The sequence below is a fragment of the Dromiciops gliroides genome, chromosome 4, assembly GCF_019393635.1.
Source record: "Dromiciops gliroides isolate mDroGli1 chromosome 4, mDroGli1.pri, whole genome shotgun sequence".
Lineage (NCBI taxonomy): Eukaryota > Metazoa > Chordata > Mammalia > Microbiotheria > Microbiotheriidae > Dromiciops > Dromiciops gliroides.
This window is the reverse complement of record NC_057864.1, coordinates 364572548-364588871: the sequence shown is the minus strand read 5'-3', so window position 1 is coordinate 364588871 and position 16324 is coordinate 364572548. Positions and strand designations below refer to the sequence as shown.

At 37.1% G+C, this 16324-nt stretch overlaps 1 protein-coding gene across 1 annotated transcript in view; it reads right to left on the bottom strand.

The window, feature by feature from the left end:
• LAMA2 (laminin subunit alpha 2) overlaps positions 1-16324 on the bottom strand; it is an 804877-nt gene that overhangs the window by 340224 nt on the left and 448329 nt on the right. The window contains 2 exon segments of the mRNA XM_044002871.1: positions 4275-4486; positions 6811-6912. Coding sequence (XP_043858806.1) covers positions 4275-4486; positions 6811-6912 — 314 coding nt within the window.

Here is a 16324-nt window from a genome sequence, read left to right as displayed (position 1 = left end):
TCTCAAAAGGTAGGAGTATAATTTACCAACACTATTCTGATGATGGGTAACCATTTAGGTTTATTTCACATTGTTCCTTTTCAGGCACTCTAAGGTTTCAATCAAACAGCCTTCCTTCATGTTCTTCCTCATAAAGGACAATGTAGCCCTTGCCTCCATAGCTTTATACATACTGCCACACTCACTCCCCCATTCTCCCATTTTCAGTCCACTTCACCACCCTCAACTCCCTTTTCACCTCTGCCTTTTAGAATATCTAGCTTCCTTCAAAGTTCAGACTAAGTATCACTTGCTACTATATTTCTTCATTCTATTTCTTCACTTGTTAGTGCCTTCTCCCAAAAAATTCTTTTGTATTTATTTGCTGATGTTTTCTTCCCTCTTCTCCAATAAAAAAAGCAATCTCCTGGAGGACAAGGAATTGTTTCATCTTTGTCTCTATCCTGGTGGCTAGCACAATCCATAGCACATTGTATGGATTCGAATGCTTGTGGAAGGAAAGAATTCCTGTTCATTTTGTTTGGATGGCTTGTCTTTTGTATAAAAACTTACAACAACACATGTCCTATGAAGCTCATTTTTATACTCACACAAAATCATATTAAGGTAATATGGCACAACAGCAAGAACAATTCTGGAGACAAAGGACCTCAGTTCAAATTCTGGTCTCTACCCTTTGCTAGTTGTGTGACCTTGGGAAAATCACTTAACCTTATTGAGTCTCAGTTTGCTCATCTACAAAATACAGGGTTGGGTAACAGTGTAGGGTGCCAGATCTGGAGTCAAGAAAAAACTAAGTTCCAGTGGATAGAGCACAGGCCCTGAGAGTCAGGAGGACCTGAGTTCAAATCTGGACTCAGACACTTGACACTTAGTTGCTGTGTGACCTCGGGTAAGTCACTTAACCCTCACTGCCCAACCAAAAAAACCCCCAAAACAAAAAAAACTAAGTTCAACTCTGACCTCAGACTCTTACTATTTGTGTGAAAATAATTAATTGTTATTTGAGGTTTTTATGACCCCATCTTTTGGCTAGAATTAAAAAACAAAACAAAACAAAACAAAAAAAAACCTTGGTGCGCACTGGCCTGGGGCTCTGCAAACCGCAGCTCCACCAACTGGTTGGAGCTGTTGCCATGGTGCTGGCACCTCACGTCATCACCACTCGCAGATGCCTACATGGGCCTGGCAAAATTATAATGATTGGAAGCCTAGTGAGGGTAGTCATGAGACTGTCAGAGCAGCCAGCCAATTGGCTGGGGGCTGTGTGGGATTTGCTGGGAACGGGGAAGAGAATTCGCCATTCTAGCTGGAAGCTGGAAGATGACAGGAGTGCTACTGTGTATTCTCAGCTGATTCCTGGCTGGTGATGTTTTTTCAGGTTGTATAATTTCCCTTTCCCCCTTTTTATTTCCTTTCCCTTGATCCTACTGATCCTGTGTGTGTGTGTGTGTGTGTGTGTGTGTTTTAAGTGCGTTCTTTTTAAAATAAATCCTGCTCTGTTTTGAGGGAGGCTGCCAGTCTCCTTCCTTGCCCCAATATTGCAGAGAGCTGCTTAGCTAACACTCCCCAATTAAAAATTGGTCCCCATACGTGACACCATGGGAAAAATCATTTAACCTCTCCCTGCCTTGGTGTCTTAAATTTTAAAAGGGGTGGGGAATGCAGTTATCCCTTCCACATCTTGACCATCCCAATCATGGTTTCAATATATTGTGATTGGGCATAAGAAATTAAATGGGAATTTGGGGGAGTTTTGTGGAGGCCATAGATGTTACATGAAAGCCAGTTGATGACACAGAACCAAGACCAAATACTTAATCCAAATTTTTACAATAAGGTGCTGTAAACACTCCTTAAAAGAAAAAAAAAATGAGACTTCTTCTCTGGCATAAAGGGAGAGCCAAAAAATTTACGTGGATTTTCCAGATTGCTTGGGTGGGGGAGGGAGTGCAGGACCCTTAACCCCAGAGATGTGAAAGGGTAACTGTAGTACTTAGCTCACCGGGTTGTTGTGAGGACTAAATGTGATAATATTTGTAAATCATTTAGCACAGTGCTCGGCACACAATAAATTCTTAATGAATGCTTCTTTCCTCTCTCCCTCCCTCCTTCCTTTTCCTTACAGTATAGATCCTAAATTTATGATTCTATGATTCTACGATAAGCTAGTTTATCACTTTCTGAGGTTTCTTCTTTGAAACCATTTTGTAGTTATTTCAAACAGTGACGATCAGCATGAGACTAAGAGAGAGCAAACTACAGCGTTCCCAAAACAGGAGGGGCTCTAGCCATACTTTTAAACTAACCAGGCATGAGTTACATTTCAAGATTCAAATGTAACTCTTATTTCCAAGGGATAAGTAAGAAGTAATAGAGGGTAGTGAGCTCCTTTACCATAAAATGAGAATGAAAAGTTGTTTTCATTTTACTAGTTAAGAAATTATGGATGAAACAAGTTAAGCTTACTGCTCAGGGTCAATATTCTAGAACAGGATAAGAACGAAAAATGTCAGAGACATAGGTAGACATCACAAACATCCTGGCTGCCTAATAGTACAAGGAGGAAACATCCCTACTAATGTTATATGTTGGTTCCACCAGTTTATCTAATGATTTTATCAGGGGGAATACAAGTGTCTTTCTATGGTAGAGGTTTAGAGAGGGGCTCACAGGTACACTAATTCTTGTCAAGCTCTTCTCATTTATTTGTGTTTTCACAGAACTCTGCAGCAAGTCAGAAGCCTACTGTGCAGGAGAAGCTGCAATCACTTCAAGTGATATTTTACAAATATGACTCAATTCGCCCAGCGGATCAGAGATAAATAAAATATAACAAGTCTGTCACAATGGGAGCCAGGCTGCCTCTCAGCTCACCTCAAGTGGGTAGCAGTTTCAAAACTTGGTGTTCCATTTTTATAACTGATGCCCCAGAGGTACCATTTGGTAACAGGAAAGGCACAAAGGAGTCATCCATCTGGCTAGTCTTCAGGGGCTACCCTCCATAACTTTGGTGAGCATGGCATTCACCTGATGGGGAGACTTCAAATGGCTTCAAAGAAATCCATGATTTTGGGGTGTTGTCTGACAAAAACTGTCGTGTTCTTCCACTCCATTCCCTGCCTACTTTTTGTCCATAAACTTGTCATTCTCTCTGGTTTTTTTGTTTTGTTTTGTTTCTTGAGGGGCAATGAGTATTATGTGACTTGCCCAGGGTCACATAGCTAGTAACTGTCAAGTGTCTGAGGCTGGATTTGAATCCTTCACTTTTGAATCTGGAAGACTTTTTTTTTTTTTTTGCATGGCCAAGAAATGCTAACATTCTCTATTGTCTAAATGGGGAAAACATCGTTAATTCCTAGGGGTTTCTTCTCAACCTCTTGGCATTTCAGCCAAACTCTGAATACGACCTGTGAAGAAACAGTTCACTGTCAGTGGTCTTACCAATGCATTTGTAGTTCCCTCCTTAGGAAGATCAGGTTGATGATCAGGCTTAGTAGAAATAGTACAAAGTTGAAGTGTCACCTTTTGGCCATCACCAATTATGGGCTTGCAGTCATTTAAAATGCAGAGTGGCCAGTAAATCTTTTCATATTTGCAAAAAGCCAAGTGAATATGGGGGAAGAGATACAATTGGGATTCAGTTCAAGTTTGAAATTTTGCAACAAAAATATTATTCTAAAACTGGAAAGCAAAACCAATCATACTTTATAGGGTTAGAGATTTTTCACAAGAGGCAGAAAGTTCTTCCTTAGGAAAAGAACCAGGTAAATATTAAAGCATTCTTACATTTTCATAAAGAATTAAAATATTTAAGATCAGAGAATCTTCTGTTTCTCATTATGGACCACAGAGTACTAAGCAGAAACTTGACCTGGTAAATAGCAAAATTCCATTTATAAAGCATTAAACATAAATGTGCCTCATGACACTAACGAATCTCAGTGTATGTTGAGCTCCTCTGTATGAATACACCTTATAGAAAGACCTTGTCTTTCGATATAGTATTTCTCCATCTAGGAATCCATTATCTGTAGATTCCAAAGGAACATAAAGGAGCTATGAGTACTACAGATTTAAGATACAAAGCAGAAGTGATTCTGGGAGGTTGTCTTAAAAAAAAAAAGTTTAACAGACACACCTTTCTAAAATACAATCCACCACTTAAAATATCAAACAAGTCCTAAAGGGCCCCACTGATCCCATGTTTAAAGGCAACTTCCATGTAAAATTGTACCCATGGCAAGGCTGTAAAATGTAGTTTCTGCTTTTACCTGAAGATGGCATCCATCCCAAGGATGTATGTGGCTTGTATGAGAAGTCTCTTTATATTTGTGAGGATGGTCATAAATTCCTTTCTGCTGACTTGAGATCCAGTGCCATGCACATTAAATAATTCTGAACTGAGCAACACAACATGAGTATACTCTTTAGAAGGTGACAGGTAGATTTCCTCCTGGGCTGTGCTGATTCGTAAGCCATCTCCCTAAAAATACATGCAAGAATGAACCTGTAGTATAGATGAGCAATACCATCATTGACTTATACAGATAACTTCAGAATATCTCCTTTTGTGGTCTATTGGAGGGAATGTTAGGTTGGAATCACAAGGCCTGGACTCAGATCCTGACTTTGCCACTTACAAGCTTGACATTTGGAAAATGGCCTTAACCTCTCTGGGCTTCATCTGTAATTGAAGGGGCTGGAAAAAGAATTTACTCCTACAATACATTCCAGCTCTAACTCTATGTTACATCTTGTGTATTTTCATCCCAGAATGGTTTTTCCACATTTACTCAACAAACATCTTGTCTTTCCCCCTCACCATTAATTGGCACATGTGCAGTGAATTAATTTTGTTATTAGCCTAAGCAATATGATGACAAATGTTGAGGGTGCAGTAATTCCAAAAGTAATTCCAAAGCACTGAATTTTTTATTATACTGGTTATTTCTGCCCCATGTGAATGTAGAACATAGAGAACTAGTTTAATCACAGGAGGTGAATAAGAAGTTAGCCTGTTATCAAACAAGCATCCACAAAATAAATACTTTGGATCTTCCTACTTTCTTGGTGTGGAAAGGGGGATAGGTCCTAACAATTTTCTAAAGGGAAAAACCTAGGGAATAACCAGGAGTCCAATGTTTATGGTTTGTTAATGGCATTGTAACAAGAAAAAATACTTTGACCAACCTATCAATTCAGGCATTTCTCTTGACTCTCTTAATATATTTATAAACCATCTTTTCACCATCTTATACCCAGAGAGCTCCTTTCTTCTCAAAGGAAGCCAAGATGTAATAGGAAAGCAAGCATACTCCTGGAAACTTAGACATTTAAAGCTAAAAAGGTCCTCAAAAGTCACCTAACTCCCTCATTTTAGAGATGAGAAAACAGGCCCAAAGAGGTGGAACAATTTGCCTAATTTCATACAGCTAACTCATAGCAGAGTCTAGTAGAGGAATCATGTCTCCTGATTTCCCTTCCATTGCTTTTTCTACTATCCCAGAGTAAAATTGGGCCTAGAAAAAAAGTTTTAAGAATCATGGTCCTAAGTCAACACTTTTTACTTTGTATATGAAAATGGTTTGGCATAGTGGAAAAAGCGTTGGCTCTAAAGTCAGAGGACCTGTATTCAAGTCGCAGTTCAGATCCCCAGTACCTGGGTAACATTGGCTAAGTCATTTAAACCCCTCAGTCCTTCATTTCCTCAACTACCAAATAAGGAGCTTGCACTATATGGCCTCTGACATCCCTAGAAACTTCATATACATGATCATCCATGATCTCATAACTTTAATATTATGCCCAAATGTGCATAGGGCAGGAGAGAAAAGATATATGGAGTTAATTGGATCTAATGGGGAAGTACTGTATTTGGAATCTGAGGAAATTGGATGGGCAAGGGACCTAGGTTGAGCAAGTTATTTTACTTCTTTTTGCTTACGTTTTCTCATCTATAAAATTAAGGACTTGGAGATAACCTTATAAGGTGGTCTTCAGCTTTGTATTCTATATGTACAGGAGAGATGGGGATATCTAAGCCCAGTGATGTGCTAGCATATGTTTAACAACTAATTCTCAAAAAAATAAATATGATACTTTAAAATTTACTCTTCATTGTTAACATGTTTACATCAATTTCTTAAGTCCAGATAATCTGCAAAACAGTAAAACAAGCCCTGACTTATAGTGATTCTTAGGGAGTAAGTGCTCATGCTGAAAATTTAATAATTAACTGGTGCAAGTTGGCTCCAGAACATTCTTATATAAGTCCACAAATGGCTTTAATCATTGGAGACTGCAATGGCCCAACTACATTCATCATATCCAGTTAAGAATTTTAGTAGTCAAATCTCCCAATGGTCATGGCCACTTTTCAAAGACTCTAGAACAGTCCAGATCAGAAAATAAAGGGACCAAACAGCAAGAACCAAAAGTAGTTAGAGGGGAAGAATATCATTATTCAAATTAGAATTTGCCCAGACACTGTAACTAATACTTGAGCTCTTACAAAAACTGTCATGGAGTTTTAATGACTATAATTTGTCAAGTACTGCATATCTTAGCCTAAAGATCTTCTGTTACAAAGAGGACCTTATCATTCTGCTTAACATCACAGGTCTGTGTCATAGAGATATACTTCATGGGGAAAAACAACCTTCCACCAAGCATGTGATTTCTTGTTAGTTTGCAGCATCAAATCAAATTGACCAAGTTACAATTAACATAAGAGAATTGCCTAAACTACTACATCAGCTGAGAGGCGGAAAACAATTATATTGCATCAATGTCACTCAGTATCTTTACCTCTAGGATGATCATGAGCTGCAATACATTTTGTAGATCTTCTTCCTCTCCTATGAGGTCATAAGAAATCTTAAACTTCAATTGTCCTCCAGCTGATGTCACCTGTAGGAAATGTAAGAATAAAGCATTTAATTAAGTGGTTGATATGTGCAAAGGAGACATCTAGGTGGCAGAGTGGATAGTGTTGGGTCTGGAATCAGGAAGACCCCTTCCTTAGTTCAAATCTGTCCTTGGATACTGGCTGTGTAATCTTGGGCTAGTCACTTAACCCTTTTTGCCTCAGTTTCCTCATCTGTAAAATGAGCTGGAGAAGGAAATGGCAAACTACTTTAGTACCTTCACCTATATACATGTAGGCACACATATACACATATACGTGTGTGTGTGTGTGTGTGTGTGTGTATGTATGACAAGGAATTCCTATCTTGCCTAGGTTAAAAGGGCAGTGGCCACTCTGGAGTTTGATACTGCTGCTGCTAGGCATGGGAGCTTTGATCTGCTCGGTTTTCAATGCAGATTAGTCTACCAACTCCTGATGTCAAGTTATAAAGCGGCAGGGATTACAGGTTGTGCCTCTGCATTGCTTATTATTTTCAAATGTATCATGATCCAATATTTATTATGAACATGCTTTGTAGAAAACATGGTGCCAGAAGCTGCAGATACAAAGATGAAATGATGCTTAGTCCCCACCAACAGGAAACTTAGAATATAATAAGGATGCTTCCAATCATTATATAGCTGAGTATGCTAAATGAAAAGAAACTATAGGTAGTTACTTCCCCGCTATGGTTAGTTTTCCTGATAGAAGCAACACTGTACAGTGAAGAACACTGGACTTGGATTTGGAGAATCTAGGTTTGAATACTAACTCCACTAATTACCAGTTGTGTGACACTGGGTGAATCATTATACCTCTGTGGGTCCTAGTTTCCTCATTTATAAAATAATAAGGTTGGATTCGATAGCTCCCAAAGTCCCTTCCATCTTTAAATCTATGATCCAGAAGAGTTAGGTGGCACGGTGGACAGAGCACTGGATCTGGAGTCAGGAAAACCTGAGTTCAAATATGACCTCAGACTCTTACTAATTGGATGATGCCAGGCAAGTCGTTTAACCTCTAACTGCCTCAGTTTCCTCATCTGTAAAAAGGCCATAACAACAGTATGTGTCTCAAGGTTGTTGAGGGTAAAATGATATAATATTTGTAAAGTGTTTTGTCAAACTTAAAGTGCTATATAAATGCTAGTTATTATTAGAGCTTTGTACAAAGGTAAGGAGATAGGTTATGAAAACATTTGAATTTTCTTTAAAATATTTTAGCATTTCAATGAAAAGTCATTTTGAGAAAAGAAGACTGAGGAAGTTAGAAATGTGGATAAAATAATTTCTTTATGTTGACTCTATCAAACAATTCTAATCATGATACACATACAAAACTTTATTTTCCCTGGAATCAGAGAATTGTTGAAATATGTTAAATGCTAAGAAACAGGACACAGATCTTCTTGCACTCTTGTTATTCTACAGATTGAGTTTTCAAATTTCCTATCAGAGAATTGACTGTGTCAACACTGGGAAGCAAGAAGAAGAAGAATTCTACCAATTCCTGAGGGTCACTGCCTCTCTCTGTATGGGTGAATTTATTCAAGGAAAACATCAATCTACTCACTCGACAGGCAGCTTACATAGATCATAAGCTGGAAAATACTAGAGGTCAAGAAAGGATGAAAATGCAGCAGTGAATTTTATATTATGAGAAACTTCTGTCAAAAGAGCAAAATGGAAAGATCTCCTTTCCTCTACCATAGTCGAAGGAGTTTAGTTGAAATGAAAACAATTTCTTTCCCTTCATAAAGCTCCTTAGTATCTCCCCTTACCCTTGACAACTATCTCAGCTACTGTACACCTGCTTTTTCCTTTCCTCTACTCTGACAATGACCTTATCCTTAAGAAAATATAACAGGACAGGAATCCAAACTGTAGTCATTATTGACAAAGTTCCATGCAAATGCTGAACAAGAGAAGAAACACTTTGTTTGTTTCAGCACGCCACAGTCAACAGAGTTGTTGACAAAATGGAGCTGATGTGTTTTCTAAGGTTTGTTCCATGCTTTTCTCAGAAACACAGATCTATGGGAGCTGCCTTGCTGCCTTTCCAATAGAGACTGCTGGCCAGAGAATAGCTCCAGGGATCACCTTGTATGGAAAGAGCCTTGACTGTTTTCAATGTTGATCCACAGAGACTGGTATATAATATTTTATGGCTTGTTAAAAAGGACTTTTATACTCTAAAAAAACAACAATATGCTGCAATCTATTCTGAGAGCTCATTATTTGAAGTTCTAATATGGCTTTCAAATTCAGAGGACATTATTCTTACCCTTTTCTTCAGAGAAAAGCTCCTACTGTAATTTTCTACTGTTATCTAAAGTGATAAATATATGGTGATATGGTAGCATTCAGCATTATTGTGAGTAATGAGGGGAGACCCTCTATGAAAAGTTCAGTTCTATTAGTACACGCTTTCCAAATTTCAAACCATGGACTTGTTCAATTGGTTGAACAGTCTTGCTCAATAACGATGTATTGGAAAAGAAAAATAAAAAGCTGTTTTTAAAAGACAAAAAAAAAAAGTCTTGGTAGTGTGTAGGGGTGCTTTGGAAAGATGTCTGGGGAGGTGGAAAGAATAGTTTTACCAAAGATTTTGGGTTTCATAACAACTAAACGACCAGATTATTTTGAATTTAGTTAAGAAAGTATTAATAAATTCCTATGGGCACTAAGTGATTCAGTGGATAGAGTGTTGAACTCATCTTTGTGAGTTCAAGTCCAGCCTCAGACACCTGCAAGCTGTTGGACCCTGGATAAGTCACTTAATCTTATTTGCCTCAGTTTTCTCATCAGTAAAATGAGCTGCAGAAGGAAATGGCAAACAACTCTAGCATCTTTGCCAAGAAAACCCCGAATAGGGTCACAAAATATTAGATATAACTAAACAACAATAAAACAAATTACTATTTCCCTAAATTTATGATGTGGTAGAAAAGGGAAGTGAAATTGCTGTCAGGATAAAACTAGGTTCAAAACCTGTGTCTGACATTTAATATCTGTGTTTTAGTGGGCAAGTTCCTCCCCACACAGCCTCAGTTTCTTCATCTGTAAAAACATGAGGGAGAAAATCTTATTTCACAAGATTATTGTAAGCATCAAGTGAAATAATATTTATAAAGTGCTACAAAGCCCTTAGGTTGTTATACAAATGGCAGCTATTATATTTTAGAGAATTAACCCTTTTACCCTTACCCTGTCCTCTAGGCTCAGAGCAAGAGGTATTCAACTTTATCTTTAAAGTAGTTGTTCTAAAAAAATTTGTTTTAAATAAAAAGTAAAGTGGTTGTTCTTTAGGTACTCCTCTTCCTGAATCCTGTATGACTTAGACCCCACAACTTTTATTTCTCATTTTCATTCCTGCCTCCCTCTCCCCACCACCTTCATTTCTTTTTCCTTCAAAAATACAGAAGACTCAGGGCAGCTAGGTGGTACAGTCAATAAAGGACCGGCCCTGGATTCAGGAATACCTGAGTTCAAATCTGGCCTCAGACACTTTGATACTTACTAGCTATGGGACCCTGCACAAGTCACTTAACCCTCATTGCCCTGCAAAAAAAAATACAGAAGACTCTCAGATCTTCACTTGACTTTGTTGGTCTCTCTGACTGCCATTCAAATGTCCCCAATTCAAGTAAATGTAACAAACAATTTTTAAGGAATGTTTTTCAAATTTTCCTCATGAAGAAGCTCTCTCTCCTTCTTTTATACTCCTCCTTTTCCCAAATCCTTTAATATAGTACTCATTACATTCTATGTTGTATGATAGGTGTGCATATCACCTATACTTCTAGTTCTCAAGATCCCCGAGGGTAGACTTTATATTTTTAGAGTAAGCTCAATAATTGTGCTTTTAATAATGACTTTTATTAAAATGAATTTTCCAACAGAAGCATGAAATCTAAATTAAACCCATACTGATGACCCTATTTATATTTTGTTCCTTTTTATATTCCCCCACAGCATAAAGCAGAATATTTTGTGTAAAGTGCTTGGTAAATATTTGTTGAATTAACAAATTAAATGACATTACCTGCATCCAAGTTATCACCAAGTCCTATCAGTTTTTGCCTTGTACAATGTCTTAGCTTCACTCCCTTTTCTTCATTGCCATTGTTAGAGCATGAATTTAGACCTCATTATTTTATATCTGAGTGATGCTAATCCTTTGAGCTGGTTTCACAGTCTCTTGATCTTCTGCTTTACAGGTGTTTTTTTTTTTTTATCATATCCTCTCACCTAACAATGAACCTGTAGTGGCTTCCTTTGCTTGCAATATCCACTCTCAAATTCTCTGACCACCTTTCAAGAATCTCAAGTCCTGGACCCTGCTTTCTTATCTTAACTTATTTCTCATGAAACCCCTACATAGCCCTGTTATTACAGTTAGATAATTCTCTTTACTTTTCCTCAAATATGAGGCACTGCTCGCTCTGTTCTTCCTACCTGGAATTAACATTCCTTAATCTATATCCTTATTGTTCTCCAACTACTCAAATCCTAAACAATCTTTTGTCTAGTTCAAGTCACATCTCTTTTGGAACTGCTCCCAAACATTGTAGTTCTTCTATCTGGGAACCCCTGATATCATCACCATGTGATTTCATACTTAATTGTTTTCTAATTATTTCACATATATTAGCTTTCTCTCCAAAATGAAATTGAGAAGTCCTTCAGGGCAGGGACCATATCTTATTCTTGGGTATTCCCTACAGCTCCTAGTATAGTGTCAGGCCCATAGTAGGTAACAACTTAATTAACTCTTGATTAATTCCTGTACAAGTTCACTGTTACTTTGGGTAGACTATTCTCAGTAGGCTTCTAAGTCAGTAAATGAGTGAGAATGGTCCAAACAAGAGATAGTGGGTCTTAATAAAGCACTGCTATTATAGAGATGATAGGTAATTCAGTATTTCTACAGCTAAAGCTAATAATCATACATATAAACATACACATGTAGATGGGCTTTTAAACATACAACCCCACACTCAAAAACTAAAAAATAATTAAAGTGCTAAATTCACTTTTATGTGATATCAAGCACCTTGAAGCATCAATTCTGCTAAGACATAACACTTCTTGGTTATAATGATATATTTAATTTAATTTTCCTTTTAAATGGTTTTGTTCATGCTTTTTAAAAATATCATTTCCACTTCCATATGATTCCCTGTAGTCCCCTTTATAATTTTGCTGTGTAATAAATAAATTCATTCAAGTAAAAAAAAATCTACCCTTTGTCCATATCTAAAAACAGGCATCTTTCTCTCTCTATTGCATCCATTGAGGAAGAAGGCACATTCTTCATCAACAAGTCCTCTACAGTCAAGACTGGTGACTGCATTGAGGGGTATTTCACAGTCATTCAATCATATTTTAAAGATTTTTTTTGCTTTTTTGTGGGGCAATGAGGGTTAAATGACTTGCCCTGGGTCACACAGCTAGTAAGTGTCAAGTGTCTGAGGTCGAATTTGAAGTCAGGTCCTCCTGAATCCAGGACCAGTGCTTTATCCACTAATGCCTCCTAGCTTCCCCTTAAAGATAATTTTCAAAGAAACCTTATTTGAATTGCAATGAATACCTGAGAAAAACCAGGAATAAAAGGACTGTGCATCTCTGATACCTAAAACTGTAGTAGAAGCAGCATTTGAAAGCTTAATATCTACAGCATATCCTCAAAATGGTCTAGTCATTATTGTTGCTCTTGTCAAACATTTTATTTCAAGACAAATAAGCATTTGTGAGAAAGAATCTTCTGCATACAAGCATGCACCAGACTTGCTAAATATCACCGGGAGAGGAGATGATGGTAATCACTCAATATAATGTGGAGGTACCCAGTGCAGAAATTCAGCAGGACTAGTGTGTGTGTGTGTGTGTGTGTGTGTGTGTGTGTGTGTGTGAATAAGTTGTACATAAGTTGGAACTGTCTGTCTAATGCAGAACAGCTAATAATTTCATGCCTTCTAATGATTTGTTCTTTTAAAAGCTGAATTTTCGGGTACCTAGGTGGTGCAGTGGATAAAGCACTGGCCCTGGATTCAGGAGGATCTGAGTTCAAATCCAGACTCATATTTTCTCTTCTTTACAGCTAACTTCCCTTAGAAAGTCAGCTATGGGAGGCAGCTAGGTGGTGTAGTGGATAAAGCACCAGCCCTGGATTCAGGAGGACCTGAGTTCACATTCAGCCTTAGACACTTGACACTTAACTAGCTTTGTGACCCTGGGCAAGTCACTTAACCCTCATTGCCCCGGAAAAAAAAAGATGAAAGTTCATTATGGATTCCCAACAAAGCAGAAGTGGTTGCTGGATTAATGAGAACCTTGAGAAGGATCCACTGAGTCTTATAACTTGCCAGAGAGAAAAGGAAAGACAGAAGAATCTGTCATCTATCTTGGATTTGGATTTCAAAGGTTCAGTGGGAAGCTGGGTGGGACCCTACAAAGTAAAATAATACAAAAATACTAAGACCAAAATGTAAGCTGCTGTATTAAAATGCAAACTCCTTGTAAGTAGAGTTCATTTCATTCTTTGTACTTGTATTCCTGGTGAGTCAACAAGCATTTATTAAGCCTTTACTGTATGGCAGGCACTGCATTAAGTGCTGGGGATATAAAGACAAAAAACAGTTCCTGTTCTTAAAGAGCTCACTTGTACATAGTAGGTGCTTAATTAATTCTTGTTGGTTCATGAAAAGGTGAAAAACAAACTCTGAAGACACAACAAAATCTGTGATGATGAAGAAGAAAAGTAGAAGTAGTCTAAAGATATATGGACATAGATGGACTTCATCATACAATTGAAAATTTTTTTTAAAGTCCAGAAGATAGAAGCAAAGGCACATGATGTATGATAAATAAAAACATGACAGAATCTTGTCAGGAGTGCTCAAGATAATTATGAGTTGAGGCTGGAGAGGTAAGCTAATTTCAGCAAAAAAAAAAAAATGTGATTAGCCATATTGAAGAAAAGGCTAATTTAAGGAGGGAAAAGATAATGATATAAAGATAATGATGGGGAGAAGGCAGCACTGCTTAACATTTACTCTCACTTTTCTCTGCCAAGAAAAATGACTTATGGGAAGAAAAGACAGAACAAAAAAGACCAATAGAGTTGATTTCCAAATTAAATCTAGCATCTATCTGCCCCTCATAAATTTAAATCACAAGGTCCAGCTACATTGCTTTCTTGAGTTTGGGCAGAATTGTCAGATATGACTTTTTAGATATTGTCAGTAATATGTGACAAATTAGTAAAAAGAGGCACAAAAATTCACTGATGGAAATAGCTCCTTAAAAATTAGAATTGAGCAAGTGAAAGCTAACTCTACAAGACATCAAGAATCAATCAAACAAAATCAAAAGAATGAAAATTAAAAGAAAATATTCATAGCAGCTCTTTATGTGGTGGCAAAGAACTGTAAATCAAGGGAATTTCCTCCATTGAGGAATGACTGAACAAGTTGTTTTTATGATTGGGATGGAATATTATTATGCTATGAGAAATGATGAGCAGAATAGTTATAGAAATAAACTGGGAAAACATGTAAACTGATACAAAGTGAAGTGAGCTGAACCAAGAGAACACTGTACACAATAACAGTAATAGTGTATGGTGATCTACTTTATCTACTCATATCAAAGATAACTGTAAGAACCCACTGTGAAAAATGCTACCCACCTCCAGAGAAAGAACTGATAAACTCAGAATACAGATTGAAGCAAAATTTTTTCTAACATTCTCTCTCTCAACATGGCTAATATGGAAATATTTTGCATGACTTCAAATTGATATAAAATTGCTAGCCTTCTCAAGTAAGAGCTAGGTATGGGAGAGAGGGAGACCATCTAGAATTCAATTTTTTTAAAATTTTTTTTAGTGAGGCAATTGGGGTTAAGTGACTTGCCCAGGGTCACACAGCTAGTAAGTGTTAAGTGTCAGGCCAGATTTGAACTCAGGTACTCCTGACTCCAGGACCGGTGCTCTATCCACTGTGCCACTTAGCTGCCCCCTAGAATTCAATTTTTAAAAAGAAATGTAAAAATTTTAATGCAATTGGGAAATATTTAATAAAATATATTTTTAAATATATTTTTTAAAACTCAGATATGATATGTGTGACTAAGCAGTACTGGGGTGAGCTTCATTCCTTTGACTAAGTGTACTTGATTTTATTTTTATTTTTATTTTTGACTAAGTGTACTTGAACTAAAATATATTACTCTTCTCTATGGAATAATGATAGAGTATCATATAATAAGATTAACCACCAGCTGACATTTATATAAATCTTTAAGATTTACAAAGTGACATTTTATCTTGATTCTCACACTGCCCCTATAAAGGAAGTGCTGTTATTTTTTGATGATGAGACTGGCCAAATGACTTGTTTAGGGTCATATCAATATTAAGTATCTGAATCAGGATTTTAACTCAGGCCTTCCCGAGTACAAGTCCAACTTTCTGCTTCTCAATGTAAACAGGAAGTTTGTTGTTTTGGAAAAAAAAATAATTTTAGGATGTAAACTACACTGGATTAAGAAATAGAACAAAACTCCCCATGCCTAAATGCCAATACAATTCGTTTTACTATTAAGCAATCCTTAAGTTACCTGAAAAAGCTCAAGTAGCCTTAGCAGGAATGAAAGTTGTATCTGCTTTCAGTTCTAAATGAAAATCAATTTGGTTAGAAAAGGCCATGCCATGAAGGGCAGCCAAGCCTGCCCTTTCACTTCCTTTTCCATAGTTATTAGCAAGTATTACTTCAGGGAGACTGGTTTAGAAATGTGAAGGCAGCCATCTATTCTTGGAGATAGTTAATGCTCTAAAATTCTTCACTTTGATGATCATCAAATTTACCCAATTAAGAAAATAGCAACAAACTAGCAATTTCCCAGGAGTACTTCTTTTAATTCTACCTCCAGGGGAAAGAAACAGCTTGTTTGCAAGTAACTTTTCAGTTCCTCTGCAATATAACCTGATGTCACATGTAATAATATAGCTTTCATTCCACACACTGCGTTAAAGATTTAATGAGGCAGGCTAGTTCTCCCTCATCTGTGGAAAAGGCTAAAGGTAGGACAGAGGAAGAAGAAATGAAAAATAATCCAGCACTGGGCTATTCTTTTGCCATCTTTATTTACTACCCCAGGAAATATGAATTGAAGGGTGAAGAAAAGGTCTAACTATGTAAGACTAAATATAGTGAGAGTTGAAATCCTTTCATAACATCATTCTAAATCAGTTTATTATCTACTATAATTAGATTATCATAATTATTATGTAACTTAGCACTACATAAACCATCCTATTTGTTTTTGCTTAAAGAAGAAACTGGTTCAGCAGGGTTACCTTCCAATCAAACAGGGAGGTTGTATGCAACAAGGAACCAGTACACTGAAT